Genomic DNA, 22,803 nt, shown 5'->3' with positions numbered 1-22,803 from the left:
TTACACCACCATCCTGTGTTTTTGTCTGATTATAGTTGTGATAAAAATTTCATTATTCAATGATCTTGAACGTTTTAAGCATGAGTATTAGCATTGATATGGAAAATACTGCCCCTGTAACTACTTGGTATTGGACCAATACCCAAATCAAAATCAGCTTTATTGACCAAACATGTTTAATACACAAGGAATTTGACTTGGTAGTCTGTGCTCTCTTGTTCAATGTAAATAATAAATATTAACAAATAACTAAACATGTAGACTGTGTGGGTTCCCTCCGGGTACTCCGGCTTCCTCCCACCTCCAAAGACATGCACCTGGGGATAGGTTGATTGGCAACACTAAATTGGCCCTAGTGTGTGAATGTGAGTGTGAATGTTGTTTGTCTATCTGTGTTGGCCCTGCGATGAGGTGGCAACTTGTCCAGGGTGTACCCCGCCTTCCGCCCGAATGCAGCTGAGATAGGCTCCAGCACCCACCGCAACCCCAAAAGGGACAAGCGGTAGAAAATGGATGGATGGATGTAAACAAGTACTTAAACAACCAATATGTGCAAGGCTAATAAATAATAGTGCCGAAGAATAGACCAAAGCAAAAAGATGAGTTAATACATTCACAGTGACAGATTAGTTCGAGAGGGTTTTTCATACGCCTCACTAATGTTAAGTACACAAACAACAGAAGAAGAAGTGTTTATTACATTTTAACAGAAGTGTAGATAGAACCATAATACAACAGAAAGTAACCAGCTATTAACAATAAATTAGCAAGTAGATTCAAACTAGGAGCCTTTGTAACCCGTTTTGAAATGATTCTATTATCATATACATACCGAGTAATATATTGTGATATACAGTGTATCGTTATTGCAGGAGACTGCAATATATATTGCCATACAGATTTTAGGTCATATCACCCATCTTTAGTGCAAACCTGTGAATATATTGGACCCATAATTAATTTTAAAAAAACAAAATTTGAAGCCTATTGTGATGCCGTGTGTAGGAAGGCTCACTAACGTTTATACTGGTGATAAATGCGTCTCATTTTAATGTTGACAAAACCATCATTAGGGATGGGAATCGAAAACCGTTTTTTATTGAGAACCGGTTCCCAGTGTATCAATTCTTGGAATCGCTTGACATTTTGTCAAGCAATTCTCTTATCGGTGCTTTTGTGTGGGGATGACGTCATAACACAATGTGCGTACTGCGTAGTGACGTCAGATCTCAAGATGGTGAAGCCTGGTCGAAACAAACACTAACATTTTATGAGAAAAGATTGCATTAGCGCTACTTGTAATAACTATAAGGCTGCTATTTCATCAAGAGGAGGACATGTGAGCAATATGCTGAAACATTTAAACACACAGAATGCAATAATTATAAATATAAGTCGCGTTTTTGAACTGCTCCAATCTCATTCTCGCTAGCACGCCATCTGAATACAACAGGTATTAATTCACCGCCTATCACAGGGGTGTCAAACTCAAATACAGAGTGGGCCAAAATTTAAAACTGAACAAAGCCGCCGGCCAAGGTTGAACAAATTAACCTTTTAATAGGGACCCAAACACGTTTTGCATTGAATATTGAACAAGCAAGCCTTATATAACTTTATAGTGACATGCAAAATCGAGTTTCAAATAATAATAATAATAATTAAAAAATATCAATGGCATATCAAATTCAATTTAAATAAAAATTGAATGCCTCTTTTCTATTTTCAGCCTTCTGAGGTAAATATCAACATTAACTTTTTCCACAGGCTAATACATTTGAAAATAAAATAATGAATAAACTAACCATTCTGGACTTTAAACTGCTCAGTTTGCAACACACTGATCTAATCTGATGTGCCCAAGCCAGATACCTGCCATCTTTTCTTGGATGCTAGTTCATTGTCGGGGCTCAGGCTTTGACCTGAGGCAAACTTCATTATCGAACGAAGGTGTTCATCAGTCATTATATCTCGTATTCCACAGTCTTGGGGGCGTGCCTTACAGGCACTATCGTTAACGTCCTTTACGAGCTGTCGTCACGTCCGCTTTTCATCCATTCTAACAACGTGCCGGCCCAGTCACAATATACGTGCGGCTTCTGTACGCACAAATACGCGGATGCAACGCATACTTCATCAACAGCGATACAGTTTACACTGAGAGTGGCCGTATAAGCAACTTTAACATTGTTAGAAATATACGCCACACTGTGAATCCACACCAAACAAGAATGACAAACACATTTTGGGAGAACATCCGCACAGTAACACAACATAAACACAACAGAACAAATACCCAGAACCCTTTGCAGCACTAACTCTTCCGGCACGCTACAAAATACACCCCCGCTACCCCCAAACCCCGCCCCCCCTCACACACACACACACACACACACACACACACACACACACACACACACACACACACACACACACACACACACACACACATACACACACACTTTGTAGAGTTAGTGCTGCAAAGGGTTCTGGGTATTTGTACTGTTGTGTTTATGTTGTGTTACTGTGCGGATGTTCTCCCGAAATGTGTTTGTCATTCTTGTTTGGTGTGGGTTCACAGTGTGGCGTATATTTGTAACAATGTTAAAGTTTTTTATACTGGCACCCTCAATGTAACCTGTAGCGCTTAAGATCAAGTATGCGTTGCATTCACTTGTGTGTGCGTGCCAGAGCCGCATATATTATGTGACTGGGACAGCACTCATTGTACTGGACGAAAAGGGGCCGTGATGATTTTCGAGAGGGGCACTGAAATTTGGGAGTCTCCCGGGAGCTTTGGCAAGTATGAGAATTAGCTGTGTACCGCGGCACCGCCGCTGTATTTAATCGGCGGGCCATCTGTAGTGTTAATCTGATATCGCCACAAGGGCCAAGTGAAATTACACGGCGGGCCACATTTTGCCCGCGGGCTAGAGTTTGAATCCCATGGCCTATCATGTTAGCGCTATAGGGGAATGTTCAATTGTATTCAAATAAAAGTTGCATGTTTTCCTCCTACCAGATTTTCTCAGTCTTTATATTATACAGGTGAAACTCATAAAATTAGAATATGGCGTAAAAGTCCATTCATGTCAGCAATTAACTTCTAATATGAAACTAATAAATAAATGATAAATGGGTTATACTTGTATAGCGCTTTTCTACCTTCAAGGTACTCAAAGCGCTTTGACAGTATTTCCACATTCACACACACATTCACACACTGATGGCGGGAGCTGCCGTGCAAGGCGCTAACCAGCAGCCATCAGGAGCAAGGGTGAAGTGTCTTGCTCAAGGACACAACGGATATGTGATATTAACTCATTACATACAAGGTGAGATATGTCAAGCCTTTATTATAATTTTGATGATCTTGGCTTACACTTTTTGAAACCCCACATTTTCTGAGATTTTCAATTCAATGTTTTCATAAACTGTAAGCCCCAATCATCAAAATTATAACAAATAAAGGCTTGACATCTGTCACTTTGTAATAAGTTAATATCACATGTTACTAAATGTTAACCATGATTTAATTTGTTATTTTTTACAGAAAAACTTTTATTTATTACATTTGTTTAAAAAAAAAAGTACTTTTTTTCTTCTATGCTACATATATAACCTCACTGTACGCTAAGGTCATCTTACCTCTAAACTAGGGCTGCAACTAACAATTATGTTGATAGTCGATTAGTCAACGATTACCTTAATGATTAGTAAAAAATGGTAAATGGGTCGTACTTGTATAGCGCTTTTCTACCTTTTTAAGGAACTCAAAGCGCTTTGACACTATTTTCCACATTCACACACACACATTCACACATTCACACACTGATGGCGGGAGCTGCCATGCACGGCGCTAACCGGGCCCATCAGGAGCAAGGGTGAAGGGTCTTGCTCAAGGACACAACGGGCGTGACTAAGATGGTAGAAGGTGGGGATTGAACCAGCAACCCTCAGATTGCTGACACGGCCACTCTCCCAACTTCGCCACGCCGTCCCCAGTTAGTGGACTTATCGGATAATAAAGCGTACATATATTTAATGGCTCTAATTTTTCCATCGACTTCTAAATGCAGCTTAAGTTATTTTAGGCATGTGCTTTCTAACAACAAAGATGACTAATTTATTTGTACTGTAACTGTACTGCTCATTCAGTGGTTACAAAAATTCAAATGACTAATAAAATGTTGTCCATTTGAAAGAAAGGAAAGGCTAAGTGCTAAAAAAAACAATCAACCTTGTTTGTGTATTAAAAAACAGTTAAAATAGCAACGATGAAAAGAAACAAGAAAACACAAAATCTAACTTCCTAAAAAGAAAAGCACTTTGTGATGTTTAAAAAGATGCACATTGGTATATTGACTGTTTATTGATTAACTCTTGGCAGTTTTAGCACTCGAATAGACTCAATGTGTAGAATTCTGTATTTGATTAATTCTTCAAATGTTGGCTATTTAAGAAATTGTATGTTTAATCTTATGATACCTTCGCAATGGTACCTGTCTCTGCACGCACACACGGTTTGCGTTTTTCAGAGTGCCTTTTTTTACGGCATTGCAAACCGACGCTGCTTTAAAACGTACTTGAAGTGATGTAGACAAAGTTTAGCTGGCTGACTTTGGCTAAAACGATTTTTTTTTTCACACAAATTCGTCTCACTCTGTAGTAAATTTTTAAATGTGCTTTATAAATAAAGTTGATTTGATTTGATTTGTTAGCTAGCTAGCAATGTAGAAGCTAACAGAACTCTTACCGAGGCTATGTCCGCATTCTCACTTCAAATGTCCGACATCATGTCTCCGCTTTAAATGCTCGCGTATCAAGAGATGTACTGCCATAAAAACAAGGTACGCTTTGAAAAATGAGTAAGGTATTCATGTTTTTAACAAGAATAAGAGGAAATATTCTCACACTTTACATGCTATCACTGGCGATGTTTTTGCGAGTGACCCACTTTCGGCCGGAAAAACACAAGCTATTGTCGAGAAAAATAATTGTCGGCAACAAATTTTATTGTCAACAAGGTCGACTAACCATTGCAAACCTACACTAAATTAAACAAAATTGATGCTAATCCACCTTTTTTTCCAAATAAGAATCAATAGGAGAACCGCTAAGGAACCGAATCGTTAGGCAGAATCGAAAGTGAAATCGGACCCGGAAAAATCTTATCAACTCCCATCCCTAACCATCATTATTATGTTTTATCATACTATATAGAATCTGTGCTGTCTTTCTCCCTGATCACATAGTTTGGTCACCTGTCACTTAAGGACAATAATTATCTCAACCAAATGGTAAACTGTGGAGTGAACTAATTGCTGAGTCTCCAGCTTCAAGGTACTGTACAATTAACAGGTACAATGAAAAGCTTTATCCAGTTGTAAGGATGTGCCACTACCTACTACTTTCAGATTCTCCCCTGTTCTCCTGGTTTTGTAGTTCCAAGAGGCAAGACAAAATTGTACAGATGCGGTTTTATTCCAGCGGCCATAATGGAATTCAATAAGTCACATTTTGCTAATATTTGTTTTTGTGTAGATTATTATTCTATTGTATTTCACTCTGCCCTGTCCTAATTTTAGCTTATTGTAATTTTATATTGTATCCTTTTTTGGGGGAACTTTGAGTAAATATATAATCTTATCAAATGTTTGTATTGGTTTTGAAATATGTTGGGCTATGTATTTTTGTTGCATGTCTGAGATTTTACTTTTTCCTGTTTTTTTAAATGTATGTCCTGATATTGCTGGCTGCAAAATAAGTTTACCTCTGGGTACTAATAAAGTAAAGTAACTTCATCTAACCTAATCTGCCCTGTTAGATCTTAGTAGAGCCTTTGCCACAATTGACCACCATATTCTAACACAGACAGAGACTCAGACCTGTCATTTGAATTAAAGGAACCGCCTTAAATTGGTTTAAATCATATGGTGTTGAATAGCTTACAGTTTGTATCTATCTGGTAAAACAAATCTATGCGTTTGAACCTTCCGCTACAGGGATCCCTTGTGGGACAAGTTCTGTTCAGTTCAGTATTCACACGCTATCCATTGCAGGCATTATTAGGCACATTATGCACTTTTTATTTATCAATGAACCTGAATAAAACTTATCAGCTATCCGATCACCAGATGTAGCTTAAAGATAACAAGAACTGGATTAATTTAATATGTGGAGTGTGGTACTAGACCTGTTCAATGTAGCGTTTCTCACAGAACTACAACCTGTGCCCTTTGGTTTTGTGGGCGAGGGTTACTTTTAATAGAAAGTAAAACCAAAATGCTTAACAATTTTAATTAAATAAACTTTTTGTGTGTTTTTTTAAATGTATTTAGGAACAAAGAGTTAAGAGTCTACTGTTGGGATTGCAACAACAAGCGGCGTTCAGACAGTCCCATTATAATGTGTTTATGAGTGAGGGCGTAACAGGTAACAAGGCCCTAAATCAGGGCTATTCAACTACATAATGAAAAAGGCTGCAGTTTCAAGAGCCCAAGGTCTCAGGGGCCGAACATCAAAACGTGGATGTTTCTTTAGAAAGTGCCTCCGCAGGTTATATTCCTTTGAGACTATGGTACTAGAGAAAAAGCGCTATATACATATAATTCACTTCACTTCACTTTTGTGCATGTCAAAACAACACTAAATTAAAGTGCACTTTTTGTACAGAACGCCACTACAATAGTTTAAAACAAATAAAGTGCACTTTTGTGCATGATATCACACAAAATATTTCCATAACTGTCAAAGAAAATTAGCTGCATACCGTAATAGGAAATCAAATAGTGTATGTCCTTCGCTATGTGGTAGGTTACTGCGGACGTTATCTCCTTCTGTTGTTGACTATTTTTTTCATACGGTGTTGATCTGGAAATGGTTGCTTGGGCATTTTGTGAGTGTGGCACCGGCCGAGATGTTGACTTACGGAGTTTCAAGCACTCCTCATTCTCTTTTTTGTAGCAACGCTTTTGCCGCATACTTGACATATTACGGTTGTCTGTTCAACATCTTCCCACTTGAAGCCAAACCACCGCCAGACGATGGACCCGTGCGGTTTTTCTTGGAATTAATTCTTCCTTCATTTGTTACCAGATTCGCACCTTCTTTCTCTCGTATTACCACTCCGCTAGCATCATAGATACCTCTCTGCTCGGCGAGGGCGTATGACGTTGCACGCGCGACAGTATGTGACGTATGTAACAAGATGCGCTTGTTTTATGTCTCTGTGAGAAGAAGAGACAAGAAATAGTGAGAAGAGCCTGTAGTGCAGGAGTCACCAACGCGGAGTCACCAACCAGGTCGCCCGTAAGGGCCAGATGAGTCGCCCGCGAGCCTGTTCTAAAAAAAAATAAAAAATTAAAATTAAAAAAATATATATATATAAAAATTTTTTTTACATTTTTTTTTTTTTAAATTAAATATACATAGAAAAAACACAAGATACACTTTCAATCAGTGCATCAACCCAAACAACCTCCCCCATGCACACTCATCCACACCCACTCACACAAAAGGGGTTATTTCTTTCTGCTACCAATATTCTGGTTCCCACAACATAGACAACACATCTGCAAGGGACACAGTCCCTGAAGCACACATGATTGTATAGGCTGCTGGTCCACTAACATTTTCATTAATTACTATTTTTTATGTAATTATTTTTATATTGTTTTACTTTCTTTTTTATCCAAGAAAATGTTTTTTATTTATTTATTTTATTTTTAAAAAAAGGGCCTTATCTTCAACAGACCAGGTTGTCAATGAAATTAGATTTGTTTAAAGGGTTTTTAAAACCAGGCCCAGTCCAGATAATGTCCAAGTCGGACTCAGCAACACACACCTTCATTCATGTACACAGAAAAAAATTAGGGAACACAACAGATTGCATATAATTTATAAACAAAATTACATTTTCAAAATAAGCATGTATGTACAGTCCAGATTATGTCCAGGTCACTCAAATTAGGGAACACAACAACAGATATCATATAATCTATAAACATAATTGTACTTTCAAAATAAGCCTTTGAGGACTTCTCATCTTTTTTTTAATGTTTTTTGGCATCATTATCATTTTCAACCATGTAACTTTCTAAAGTTAGAAAATACTGCATAAATGTTTTAAAGAGAGTAATACTAAGTGAATATCTGTTTTTGGCCTTAAAAATAAACCTTTTACCGAGTACTATAATTAAATTGACTAAATCATGATTGTCAATGAACTCTCCTAAAATAACAGAAACCACATTAAGCTTCATAAACAAACCAATCTTTAAACAAATTTTTTCAACTTCCACCCAAAACAAAGACACAATATGACAATACCAAAACAAATGTAGGGTGGATTCAGACTCCTGACAACAAAATCGGCAATCATCTGACTCTGTCATATTCCATAATTTTAACATTTTCCCTGTGGGTAAGAAGTTATAAATAATTTTAATTTTTGATTTTGCACATCGATAGTAGTTTTATAGATTAGTTTGAATATGGCATCCCATGGCAACGGGCAGTCAAAAAATTCCTCCCATTTTCCATATGTGTTGTATGGGGCAGCCTTCAAAGATTTCTTTATTAAATAAAAATTATATATTTTTCTATTTATTTTAGTTCCTTTTTGCCAACTAGAATTTCTTATTAGAGGTTTACAAACTAATGATTTAGTAGTTCCATAATTGATTATTTGTTTCCATCTTTTCCCAATTACTCCAGTTAGTTGATAAAATGAAAAGCTTGAACAAGCATCACCATACATAGTTCTAAATTCATCATACTTCATCATTTTACCATTCTCATTGATAATATCATTGACAAAAATGATTCCTCTTTCAAACATATTTTTCCAAAAGAAAAGCTTTCCATCTATTACAATATTAGAGTTCATCCATATTATCTGCTGCAAAATATCGTCTCTTTTTTCTGGCACATTGAAAACACCACTATGAGTGGATTGTTTCCTTTATGAACCCCGCCATGTTTCCCAGCAGACTCTCTACATAAGAAAAATGGAAGGGGATCACTTGTAAAAAAGGATACAATTTCTTTTGATACAGTACATGTTTTTTGTCCAACAGGACACTTGTGTACCACTCAGTGTTTAAATACATCTTTGGAACAATTGATGCTTTTAAAGACAGACACATAGCTTCAAGGTTGAGAAGTTTCAGGCCCCCATATTCATACTCTTTGTACAAAACCTTTCTTTTAATCTTTTCTGGTTTGCCGTTCCAGACAAAATCGAAGACCCTCCGCTCATAAATCTTAAAAAAGTTTTGTGATGGAGCTGGTAATGACAAAAACAAATAAATAAATTGAGGAATAATTAACGAGTTGGCAATAGACATTTTACCATACAAGGTTAGGGATTGCATAATTTTGTCCAGCTTTCTTAGTCGATTATCATAATTTACTGAGCCTAGATCTTCCAGATTCTCTGGGACAACAACACCAAGTATGTTAACTGGTCCATCTGTCCACAAAACAGGCACTTTGCATTCCATTCGAAAGGACGTTCCCTTTAGATTTCCGATCCTTAACATTTTACATTTATCATAATTAAGGCCAGATTGCTGTGAAAATATGTCCAAAAGATTATGAAGGTTCCGCAAACAATGAGGAAAAATCTTATCTTTGTGAATCAGCCTTTTCTGACATGAACTTCATCAAGAACAAACACAGAACACGCCTCACTGATGCACATCTGCAAGACTAACTCAGAGTTGCAGTGTCAAGTTACACACCAGAGTACAACAGACTAGTTAACAGCATGCAATGCCAGGCTTCCCACTAACTGACAAAGAAACAGATAACAGATTTGGTGTCCAGTTCAAAGTGTGACATGATTTAAAAATTTGAGAGTTTACTTAAGTATTTTACATGAGTTATTATTTGTACAAACATGGTGCAAAGTAATTCATGATTTGTTAAAAAATGTTAGTGGCTAGCTAGTTAAAATGGGATATTGTGATTTCACAAGACTGTCTTAGAAGTGATCATTTGAAAATGTTCAATTTGAAAAATGTGCACTTAGAGAAAATATAAAAATAAAGTGTTGCATATTGATATTTATCTGTTTCTATATATATTTATTGTGAGAAATCATTAAGATGATTAGTGTTTCCACAAAGATAAATATCATTAATTATTAATAATAACATAGTTAAAGGTAAATTGAGCAAATTGGCTATTTCTGGCAATTTATTTAAGTGTGTATCAAACTGGTAGCCCTTCGCATTAATCAGTACCCAAGAAGTAGCTCTTGGTTTCAAAAAGGTTGGTGACCCCTGCTGTAGTGTAATGCCCGCAGCTAAAAGCAGCTGCGTGAGAACGTATACTCGAATATCACGATATAGTAATTTTCTATATCGCACAGAGACAAACCCGCGATATATCGAGTGTATTCGATATATCGCCCAGCGCTACTGAGAAAGTTGAGGAATGCTCATCAAACACTTATTTGGAAAATCCCACAGGTGAACAGGCTAATTGGCAACAGGTGGGTGCCACGATTGGGTATAAAAGCAGCTTCCATGAAATGCTCAGTCATTCACAAACAAAGATGGGGTGAGGGTCACTAATTTGTCAACAAATGCCTGAGCAAATTGTTTAAGAACAACATTTCTCAACCAGCTATTGCAAATAATTTTGGGAATTCACCATCTACGGTCCATAATATCATCAAAAGGTTCAGAGAATCTTGAGAAATCACTGCACGTAAGCAGCAAGGCTGAAAACCAACATTGAATGCCCGTGACCTTCGATCCCTCGGGCGGTACTGCATCAAAAACCAACATCAGTGTGTAAAGGATATCACCACATGGGCTCAGGAACACTTCAGAAAACCACTGTCAGTAACTATAGTTTGCCGCTACATCTGTAAGTGCAAGTTAAAACTCTACTACGCAAAGCAAAAGCCATTTATCAACAACACCCAGAAACGCCGCCGGCCTCGCTGGGCCCGAGCTCATCTAAGATGGACTGATGCAAAGTGTTAAAGTGTTATGTGGTCTGACGAGTCCACATTTCAAATTGTTTTTGGAAACAGTGGACATTGTGTCCTCTGGAACAAAGAGGAAAAGAACCATCCGGGTTGTTATAGGCGCAAAGTTCAAAAGCCAGCATCTGTGATGATATGGGGGTGTATTAGTGCCCACGGCATGGGTAACTTACACATCTTTGAAGGCACCATTAATGCTGAAAGGTACATACAGGTTTTGGAGCTACATATGTTGCCATCCAAGAAACGTTATCATGGACACGCCCCTGCTTATTTCAGCAAGACAATGCCAAGCCACGTGTTACAACAGCATCGCTTCATAGTAAAAGAGTGCGGGTACTAGACTGGCCTGCCTGTAGTCCAGACCTGTCCCCCATTGAATATGTGTGGCGCAATATGACGCCTAAAATACCACAACGGAGACCCCGGACTGTTGAACAACTTAAGCTGTACATCAAGCAAGAATGGGAAATAATTTCACCTGAAAAGCTTCAAAAATTGGTCTCCTCAGTTCTCAAATGTTTACTGAGTGTTGTTAAAAGGAAAGGCCATGTAACACAGTGGAAAAAAATGCCGTGCCAACTTTTTTGCAATGTGTTACTGCCATTAAATTCTAAATTAATGATTATTTGCAAAAAAAATTAAGTTTCTCAGTTCGAACATTAAATATCTTGTCTTTGAAGTATTCAATTGAATATAAGTTGAAAAGGATTTGCAAATCATCGTATTCTGTTTTTATTTACGAATTACACAACGTGCCAACTTCACTGGTTTTGGGTAGAGATGTCCGATAATGGCTTTTTTGCCGATATCCGATATTGTCCAACTCTTAATTACCGATTCCGATATCAACCGATACCGATATATACAGTCGTGGAATTAACACATTATTATGCCTAATTTTGTTGAGAGATCGTCAGGTGTGCCGTGAGAAATTATCTAATATCTCCTAATTAACCATTGTCGGGTGTCCGTGCTATAATAAAGTGCGGCAGATAATGTAATACTCATCTATTTCAGTAGGTGGCAGCAGAGGGCGATAAATACCTGTAAAGACAATCGAGTTAGCGCTGCGCATCACGTGACAGTGACAGTTTGGGATCGCAGCAAGAGGAGGCGAGCAAGTGACAGTGATGGAGAAGTTTTTGAGAAGGGAAAATGCAAATGGCGAACAGGGTCCTGGACAAAATTCTGACCCAGATGAAGGCTCTAGTATGAGTGGTCTACAAAATAAAAAAAGACGGTGAGCTCGAGGCAATAAAGCGAAAGCTATCTTTCATTTGGATTGACTTTCACCGGGGATGCGACAGCACCGACTCCGCAGTGCTTGGTGTGTGGTGAGAAGCTATCCAATGGCGCCAAGCAAGCTTAAATGCCATCTCCAAACGAAACACCCCGATGGACTATTTTGTACGCTTACGTACAAACAATGAGAAACAGGCAACTTTTCTGAGAAAAACCACAAAGGTAAACAAGAGAGCCCTTAAAGCTTGCTACCTTGTTGTTGAACTCGTAGCTAAATCAAAAAAGTCCCACACTGTGGCAGAAACATATACTGCGAGCTTGTAAAGCCATTGTAATAGTAGTGAGTATAAATACATTTAGAAAACTATATTATTAACTATATGTATTATATACTGTGTTAGAGTGTCATTTTGGTTGGTGGTGTGCCGCAGGATTTTGTAAATGTAAAAAGTGTGCCGCGGCTTAAAAAAGGTTGAAAATCACTGCATTAAACAATGCAACAAGGTTTTCCAAAATAAATCAACTCAAGTTATGGAAAAAAATGCCAACATGGCACTGCCATATTTATTATTGTAGTCACAATTGCATTATTTTTTTTAACATGGCTCAAAACAGCAGCTTGGAATTTGGGACATGCTCTCCCTGAGAGAGCAAGAGGAGGTTGAGGTGGGCGGGGTGGGGGGGGTGGGGTTGAGGTGTGGGGGTTCGGGGGGATAGGGGGTAGGTGAAAGCATGGGGTGTATATTGTAGCGTCCCGGAAGAGTTAGTGCTGCAAGGGGTTCTGGGTATTTGTTCTGTTGTGTTTATATTGTGTTACGTTGCGGATGTTCTCCCGAAATGTGTTTGTCATTCTTGTTTGGTGTGGGTTTACAGTGTGGCGCATATTTGTAACAGTGTTAAAGTTGTTTATACGGCCACTCTCAGTGTGACCTGTATGGCTGTTGACCAAGTATGCATTGCATTCACTTGTGTGTGTGAAAAGCCATAGATATTGTGTGATTGGGCCGGAACACAAAGGCAGTGCCTTTAAGGTTTATGGCGCTCTGTACATCTCCCTACGTCCGTGTACCACTCCGTACAGCGGCGTTTTAAAAAGTCATAAATTTTACTTTTTGAAACCGATACCGATAATTTCCGATATCACATTTTAAAGCATTTATCGGCCGATAATATCGGCAGTCTGATATTATCGGACATCTCTAGTTTTGGGTTTTGTAGAATTTAGTCTTTAGTGAAGAAAAATCCATAGATTGGCCGCACATTTGTATAAGTCGCTAGGTGCAAAGTTTAGGTAAACAGTAGCAGCTTATTGTCCGGAAAATACGGTAGATAAAGGATGAAATATTATGAAAACATTCACACTGCCTAATGGCTAGGTTTTAAATCATTATAATTATTTCCCCACTGCAGGACTGATAAAGGCTAATTATGTTGTACTCTAGTCTTCATTCTTTTGTGAAAAAAATAAAAATACACAAGCATGCCCCTAGATACACCTTACATGCATAAAGACAAAAAGAAAAATGACACCCTTGCTACTCACCCCTCATACCGCTGCCATCCTCATGAAAGGAACTGCGATGCAGACTTGAACCCCCTCCTAAATTGGTCTCTTCCAGATGCTCACTTCCTCCACTGCCTGAGGAAGCGATACTGCTTTGAGGGGACAAGGGTGCGTGATCGGGGGCTGGGCCTCTGCTACTACGTAGATCTTCCTGGGACAACCAGACAGGACCCATGGGATGGTTGCTTTGGCCACTCATTGGAGGCGTGAGAGACACCGAGCGCTTCAGAGGACTGTGCTGCTGATTGCCACTTGTTAGGACTGTGAATCACAATACAAAGCAAGTGTAAATCATGCAGCCAAAATAATTATATAAAGAAGTATTCAGGCAGTGACATGTTTTGTAGGGTTTGGCCTTCATACGTCATACAAAAAGATTAAATTAAAACTATCACAATGTGATTGAAGTGTGGATTTTTTTTAAAGGTATTTCACACAAATATGGCATTAGAGATAAGAATCGAGAACAAGAACCGGTTTTGAAATTAAAATTTTGGAATCGTTTGCCAACTTTTCAAAAGATTCCTTAACGATTCTTGCTTTGACGTCTTTACACAATGTGCATAGTGACATCAAACAGAAACATGGCGCCCAGGTGGAAGAAACGCTCCTAAGGTTGGCTATATTTTACAAGAAAAAAAAGCAACAACGCTACTTGTAATAATTGTATGGTTGCTATTTCATCAAGAGGAGGACATACAAGCAATTAGCTGACACATTTGAACACACAGCATGCAATAACTATAAATGAATGTCGTTTTTGAACCGCGCCGATCTCATCCCAGCAGCAGTCATTGAGAATTAATACAACCGCCTATAATGTTAGCGCCATTATTTGTTAAATTGAAATGAATGTTTTCACATTTAGAAGAGCATGACGAGAGACAGATTCTGACTGGTTTCAAGGCGGGCAGTATTAGCTCCATATCACCTCTGCTGTACTTCTCTCCTTTCACCGCGGCAGGGAAGAGTATAGTTAGGCCAGGATAGACTAATGTCATCGCGCAGTGACTAAGTTTGTGGTCAGAAGCTTGCAATCATTTGCCACAGTGTTCCTGATTTTCAGTAGGTAAATGTTCAATTGTAATCAGAAAAAAGTTCTATGTTTTCCTCTAACCATATTTTCACTCAGTCATTATATTATACAGGTGGAACTCAAAAAATAAAAATATTGTGTAAAAGTCCATCATGTCAGCAATTCAACTTCAAATGTGAAACTAATATGTGATAAACTCCTGCAAAGTGAGAAATGCAAAGCCCATCCATCCATCCATTTTCTACAGCTTATTCCCTTCGGGGTCGCGGAGGGCGCTGGAGCCTATCTCAGCTACAATCGGGCGGAAGGCGGGGTACACCCTGGACAAGTCGCCACCTCATCGCAGGGCCAACACAGATAGACAGACAACATTCACACACTAGGGCCAACTTAGTGTTTCCAATGAACCTATCCCCAGGTGCATGTCTTTGGAGGTGGGAGGAAGCCGGAGTACCCGGAGGGAACCCACGCCGTCACGGGGAGGACATGCAAACTCCACACAGAAAGATCCCGAGGCCGGAACTCACGACTACTCAGGACCTTCGTATTGTGAGGCAGACGCACTAACCCCTCTTCCACCGTGCTGCCCGAAATGCAAAGCCTTTATCATAATTATCATCATGGCTTACATTTTTTGAAAACCCCACATTTTCTCAGATTTTCAATTCAAGGTTTTCAAAATCTGTAAGCCATAACCATCAAAATTATATAAATAATTATATAAGAAGAAGGCTTGAAATATCTTGAGTAGTATACATCATATTTGTTTGACCTTGTATTCCAAACAAATCTTTGCACTAGTATATTTTCCAGAGAGACGGCAAATATTTTTAATGTTTTAAAAATATTACTAAATGTTACATTCTTGTGTAATTTCCACATATGTTATATTTTCTTAAGTTCTACAAAAGAATATTCCTTGTATTTATTTTGGAAAAAAGTAAAAAAAAAAAAATGCAATGTATGTGCCCCTTAAGACCTCACTGTTGGCTTTGTAAGGTCATGTTGCCTCTAACCTAGACTAAATTGATGCTAATCCACCTGTTTGTGCTTTTTTTTCCCAAACAAGAATCGATAAAAAAATCAACAAAGAACCGAATCATTAAGCAGAATCAAAAGTGTAATCAGAACCGGAAAAATCTTATCGATTCTCATTCCTATATGGCATTCACTATTTTTTAACTACTATTTTGCATCTCCATTTTTAAGGTCTAATAGTTGTAGGTTTAGATCAGGGGATGTTGTTGTGGTTTGTGAAGCCCTTTTAGGCAATTGTGGGCCTTGCAAATAAACAGCGATCGATCGATTGATATATGCTACTCAGAAAAGGTAGGGATATTTTGCTTTTGAATGAAATATCAGGATGAATTTAAAATGCATTATACATTTTACAGGAAAACTTTATTTGACCTTTTCTAAAGGTTTGTATACACATGTTCATCTGTTCAATGTTTTAGTACTTTTTGCACAACTTAATGTTCTCTAAAAAGGAGCTTAATGGCAAAATTCCTAAAGGGATATTATCCATAGGGCTGAGTATTATGGCCAATTTACTGAACCATCTTGATATAGAGTCAGAAAGTTCTAAATGACTGGTTCTCAAACTTTTTTTTTTTTTTTTACCAAGTACCACATCAGAAAACACTTGGTTCTCCAAGTACCACCATAATGACCAAAATTAAAATGTAGTAGCGTCATAAGCCTAAGTATTCATTAAAAACAAGGCAGAGGTTTTAATTAGTTAGCAAGTACAGTATATTTAATACGTTTTGCCCCTGTAACATTACACACAGTTTGAACAGTAACACTATGTTTGAATATTTAAAAATAAAACATGAATCACTTAATAAAGTGATTATTTAGCGTACCACTAGATGGGGCCTACGTATCACTAGTGGTACCCATACCACAGTTTGAGAATCACTGTTCTAAATCAATTACTCACGATTTCATTTGATTCATTTTGCACCTAAATAATTAAAATGCCTCAACACTGTCACAAAATACAAATGTACTTCATTTTTTTCTCTTCACCATAAGTAACATGTTTAAGTGCAAATTTGTAAATTGGACAGTTTAAACTTAATTTGTAAACCCTTGAAATAAAGGAATTGCAATTTAAAGTGTATTTGTACTGCAACATTCCATCACCGCAAATTGCTTTAAGGTATAGTTTCTTCAAGTGCAAAATAATATAACAATATCAGTAAACACGTAAGCTATTTTTAAGACCCTTATTTTGTGCAAGCAGACAGGATCTAACGCACAGAGAATTTATTTTGAACGCTCTTGTTTTTTGGAGCCCATGACGACAGTGCTGTGTGTGAGAAGATGAAGATGTAAACAAAAGTATCTCCCTAGTTACTGCTGCCGTCCTTTCAGCGGTCATCTTACAAGACTCAGTTACAAATATAACTACAAAAGTACTCGGAGAGCACTGACCCCTGCCAAGTCCTATCTCCTGAAGAATTCTTAGAAAACTCATTAAAATTCTTAATCTCTCCAGGTGGTCCAGCCATAATGATGTTAGACATCGTTTACACTCATACCACTCTTTATTATTGAGGATGTTTATGATGAAAATGTGTATGTGAATACAGTATTCATTGTTTCTACAAATCAGAACTATAATAGATAGTGCAAATCATATGCAGTCTCTGAAACACAAATTAATGTTCTTTCTTCTTTCAAATGAAGAAATCTAAATTTGTGCAACCAGTTATTGAGCATGACCGTCTATGAACTCAAAAGTAACTATATAATAGAAATAGATTAAATAGAACAATAGAAAATGTTCTGTCTTTGTCTCTGCGGAGCAGGTACACACACTGAAGTCGAAGTTTGTATTGAACGTAAGGTAATGTAAACAAAACAAACGTTATGTTCCTAATTGAGGTGTAATGACTAATCGATATATCGATGTATATTCCTTAGATTCAACTACATTGATCTGTGCTCAGCAAGTTAGCCTTTCGGAAGATAGGTATTGATCCAAGATCGTTTCAAATGGGAATTGCTCGATTTTATCGATACTAGAAAAAAGAAAACATTAGATTTAGGAAGGGCAGACTTTATATGACGTTTAGCACTTCTTCTTTTTTTGTCCTGTCCAGCTACTCAGGCAAATCATATTGTTGATGTAGATGACTATATTTGCTGTACAGATTTACTATACAAAAGAGAAATGTGATATACTTCTCTTGTTGTCTTATTTGTATTTGACTTTATCAAACAGATTTTATAATAATGTTTGGCACAGCCGGACCGGAGCAGTAAGGGAAAGAAAGAGAAAAATATGACGACAGAAGGGGAAATTGCAGGGACAAGAGGGGGATGAGACAGAGCGACAACAACAACAACAATTACAACCACAACAACAACAGAACAGCATCAGCAAATACGATATGTAAAAATATGGTACGAAAAGTGATAGCAAAGAAGCAGTTAGTGAAAGAAATATTAATAACACAGAAATGACAATAAACATTATTGCACTACTAATAGAGCAATACAAATACCAACAGAAATAGCACTATTAATAATGAATAATAACAATTACCTCTATTATCAACAATACAATTGTTTCAAATGCAACATTACATATATGTATTGATAACTTGAATTACAAAAGAAAGCAGATAAATGGAGGGGAAGAAAGAGAACCAAACTTTATTAACCTTATAGATTGTTATAGTAACATTAGTTTAAAACTTTGTCAGTGTGCCGTGTGTTACCCAGTAGGGGAACAATGTTAATATATGTTTGATGAAACATGATTATATGCATGAGTGTATACTGTATATGCACATGTGGTGGTGTATGTACAGTATGTACCATGTAGGTGTATGTATGTACTGAATGTGGGAAAGTACCAATGTGTGCACGTATGTATGTATTAATGAATGAATATACGTATGTGTGTATACTGTATATGTATGAATAATTGTGTGTATGTGAGTATGTATGTGAAAAGTATATATCTCCCAGTGTGTGCGGGAGCCAAAGTACAGCCCCAGCCACCCAGAGAACCCAACCCAAAACAGCAGGTGCAGTGCCCGGCAGGGCCAGCGGCAGGCCATAGACAGACGCGCCCAGCAGAGGACAAGGCACGGGAGAAACGGACAGCCAGCCCCCAAGCCAGCGAGAGATCACACCCCCAACGGGCAGAAAGACAGGACGCCCCGCCCAGAGGGGCCCAGAGACTCCCCGCAGCCGGACGGGAAGACCGTCCCGCCCCACCAGCAACCGGGCCCCCACGAGCCCAAACCCCCCTAGGATAGCACGGCAGGGCCTGCCCCAGCCCCCCCACCCAAGTAGGCCGCTGCAGGACCGCCCAGCACTTTTAGCACTTTTAATGATAAGAATGTTAAACGTTAAGTCAGTCTGCCCGTATCTGGCGCCATCAAAACAAATATGGCGGGAATCTATGGCGGCTGAGTAAGGTCATAAAAAATGCAAACGTCACAAGACAATATAATTAATTACAACAAAAACTTTCAGCAACAGTGCATGTGCAAAAGCCAACAACACAACATAACATAAAGCCGCAAAACAACTCTAAAACGGTCATACCATAATTTTTTTTCAATTTTTAAAACATCTCATTTTGGTTATTTGGTCACAATGGTTGGTTGTTGTTAGATGCAAATTAAGCCCTCCTTACCACACCCCCTCACTCTGACTACCTTTCATCCCAGCCCCAGCAGTCTTGTTTACTACAGTAAATGTTTTTTGTCTTGTTTGCTAAGACCGTATGGAATATGTACACCAGTGATCGCCACCAGCCATCAAATTTTTACTTCACTTTCAGCACAACACAACATCCCGGATCATACAGCGGGACCCTGCAACTCATCGTGGTTTTTTTGTCAGCTGACTGAGGAGACAACGAAGTAAGAACACCGGGTCGGAAAATTTCTGGTAAGAAACGATGGCTAAGATTAGACTTCTACCAAGTCATCTCCCCAATACTAAATCCTGGACGTATGCATGTGTATATTGACAATATAATACTTTTCTATTCTACGTCATGGTAATATTTTTACTGCATTGCTGCTTCGAATTCTTGTAAACAATAGAGGCCCAACAATGTTATACTGTTTCTACGGGCTACATAATCGTTCGCGAGGTTCGCAAACGTAATAACAAATTATATTGATAAATGGTCCATTGCCAAACACAGTAGGTACTGATCCAAATAAAAGTAGTTTTTAGGAAGATCATCCTTTATTTTGCCAGTGGACCGTGACACTATTGTGTCACATTAGAAGGCTAAACTAGCTACAAAACAACTTGAGCTAACATTGCTAATGTACTATGCACCCATTTATAACCTACTGTTATTACTTACCGATTCATTGTCTCCTCCATTCTCATAAATAACAGTCACTGTGTCCGCCATTAAAAGCATTTTTTTCCCCGGAAAATCCATCTTTTTGTGAAAGTTTGTGGTTGAAGCCGTACTAATTGCTACACACTCAAAGCGACTTCTTCACAGATGAAGGCAAATTGCCACAAATCATAAAAGTAAGGCACATTTTACTTCAGATGAGGCTAAAAGTTAGTGCAGTGACTTGTGCTGGTTAAAACAAACAAAGCATTTTCCTTCATTGGGTTTCATCGTCGACATGATTTTGTAGCACAGTCTGATATATGTACATTCAAATTGGCTGAGTCACCCAAGGGCGTTAGGGTAAATGTCTGCCATATATGGATAACCCGCTGACGTCACACTTAAACAAAAAGTCACACTTGAACAAAATTCCAAACGGACCATTTGGAGGAAGTAGGAAGGAAGACAAGATTGTTTTTATATACTGTATGTCTCTGCAAAGCCTCCACGGTTTGATTTGAAATTTTCAGGACTTATGCAGATCTAAAATACACATAAGCAGGTACCTTAAGGTAAAAAAGGTTGGCTTTGCATGATAGTGCCGCATGACAGCAGAGTAAGTTATGGCGGCGCAAAGACTTCCAGAACAGAACATGAAGCAGCAACATAAACAGCCAAAAAAAAGTAATTTCATGAAAAAGAAAGAAATAGAAGCGATGGATCAGGGAGACTATGGAAATTAGGAAGCGAAGGGCCAACACCATCAACAGGGATGAGGGTGCATACATGCTTCTGCACACCTGGGGTGCTGTCCTTCATCAGCATCGCCACAACAGAGAATAGCTACTGTATGTCCAAGTCGTGGAACTTTATTTAGCAACTAAATCTTCTGCTAAAATGTTGGTTACTGTACTTTTAATGAACATTTCTTGAATATTGAAAATGAGAGCAGAAAATGTTTTCATTTGTTATTCAACCTAAAGTGTTGGTTGTACTTTATTCAAATAAGATATGAATGCATTGGCCATTAATGTCGTTTATTTGCTTGTTTATATCTATAATTCATCTATACCCAATTCCCTTACAAGAAATACCAATATAGGAAACTTCACCAGCAGTGTCCAGTATCCAGTATTTATTTCACAGTCACGCTAGTTAATTGTTTTTTTGTGTGCTAAAAAGTACATCATTGATTTCAACTCACTGAATCGTTTTGGACCGGATCGTTCTAAAAAAAATATCATCATCTCTGGATTGTATCGGCAACCCCAAATTACGAAAAAAAATTAATCGTTGTTAAAACAAATCGTTACACCCCTAGTTGCTAACAGACAAATCCCGGCAATTGCATAACCTCCTGGCAGAGGTAATACAAGTTTCAGTCAGATGTTGCATGATTATAACCTAGTGTGGTTCAAAGACCGCACCCAAATTTGATTAGCAGTAGCCCGCCATTGCAAAGTTTCAAACTGGATGTTCTCAGAGGAAAGTGGTCACTGACTTTAGAGTTTCACTGAGTGTCATCAGCAGGTAGCAACAGAGATACCGCGAGACTGGAAGAGTCAAGCATACAGCTGTGCATACAAGCAAGAACACCAAACAAATTTCTTACACCCACGAGCAATTTTATTCATTATAATTAGTAATTGTGTAAAATATAAAACAATTTAAAAATATATACTGTATCTCTCTTCTGTTAAACCACTAATGGTAACATAAGCTACCGGTGGTGTTCTTGTTACATTTCTTGGTTTGAAAAATTCAACTGTGAGCAAATTACAAACATCCCCTAAAATATACATATTTCATTTTAGATTTTAACTTTCTTTTTTTTTCTAAAAATGTAGTATTAACTTCCTTTGGTGGTGTATGGAAAAATATGGTTATAAATAACGGATTCATTAATCTATGTTGAAAATGTATCTGAAGTTAAAGTACCAATGATTGTCACACACACACTAGGTGTGGTGAAATTTGTCCTCTGCATTTGACCCATCCCCTTGATCACCCCCTAAAATTAAAATTAAACAAAACTCAGAATCTGAAAAGACAACAGTCATGAGGGAATGACATACAACATTGTAATAAAATAGCATTTTGTAGCACCAAAGTAAATTAGTAGAAATCCAACGAAAACAACTAGTGTTTTGAAGCGCATTTACCATGAATCATACAACCCACGGTAATCTTATGTCTAAGAACGAATTGTGACAAACAAAAGTACGCTGTTCAATTATATCTTGAGTTTATTTATTTTAACTCAATTCAATTGTAGTGGTCTATAAAATAAACATTCATAAAATAAAAACTATTGACACCTAATTCCTCCATCCTTTTCTAATTATAACTCCTTGGTATCTTAATACTAGGGTATCTCTACCCATCCATGTATGAACCAGCATTACCCATTTGACAAAAGATAATGAGTAGAAAACGCTGTACATGTAGCACATGCTGAAGAAAAAAAAGTTTTGACTTCCTTTGTCTAGGTAGCACGGGTGTTGAAGCCGACAGCCAGACTACTTCCACGACAGAAAATACTCCAGGCAACAAAAAATAGGGACAAACCAGAGTGGGTGGGAAAAGGACTTCCCTTGGCTGCTGGTTGACACAAAGCAGCAGCT

At 37.9% G+C, this 22,803-nt stretch overlaps 1 protein-coding gene across 2 annotated transcripts in view; it reads right to left on the bottom strand.

The window, feature by feature from the left end:
* samd4a (sterile alpha motif domain containing 4A) overlaps positions 1 to 22,803 on the bottom strand; it is a 169,804-nt gene that overhangs the window by 56,605 nt on the left and 90,396 nt on the right. The window contains exon 4 of one of the 2 annotated variants that reach the window (XM_062030506.1): positions 13,791 to 14,072. The exons of the other annotated variant lie outside the window; for it this stretch is intronic. Within the exon in view, the coding sequence (XP_061886490.1) occupies positions 13,791 to 14,072 (282 nt within the window). The remainder of the gene's footprint in view (positions 1 to 13,790; positions 14,073 to 22,803) is intronic. 2 annotated transcript variants of the gene reach the window in all.

Source organism: Entelurus aequoreus, linkage group LG02, assembly GCF_033978785.1.
Source record: "Entelurus aequoreus isolate RoL-2023_Sb linkage group LG02, RoL_Eaeq_v1.1, whole genome shotgun sequence".
Classification (NCBI taxonomy): Eukaryota; Metazoa; Chordata; class Actinopteri; order Syngnathiformes; family Syngnathidae; genus Entelurus; species Entelurus aequoreus.
Note: the sequence above shows the minus strand (reverse complement) of the source record. Positions and strands in the feature narration are given on the sequence as shown.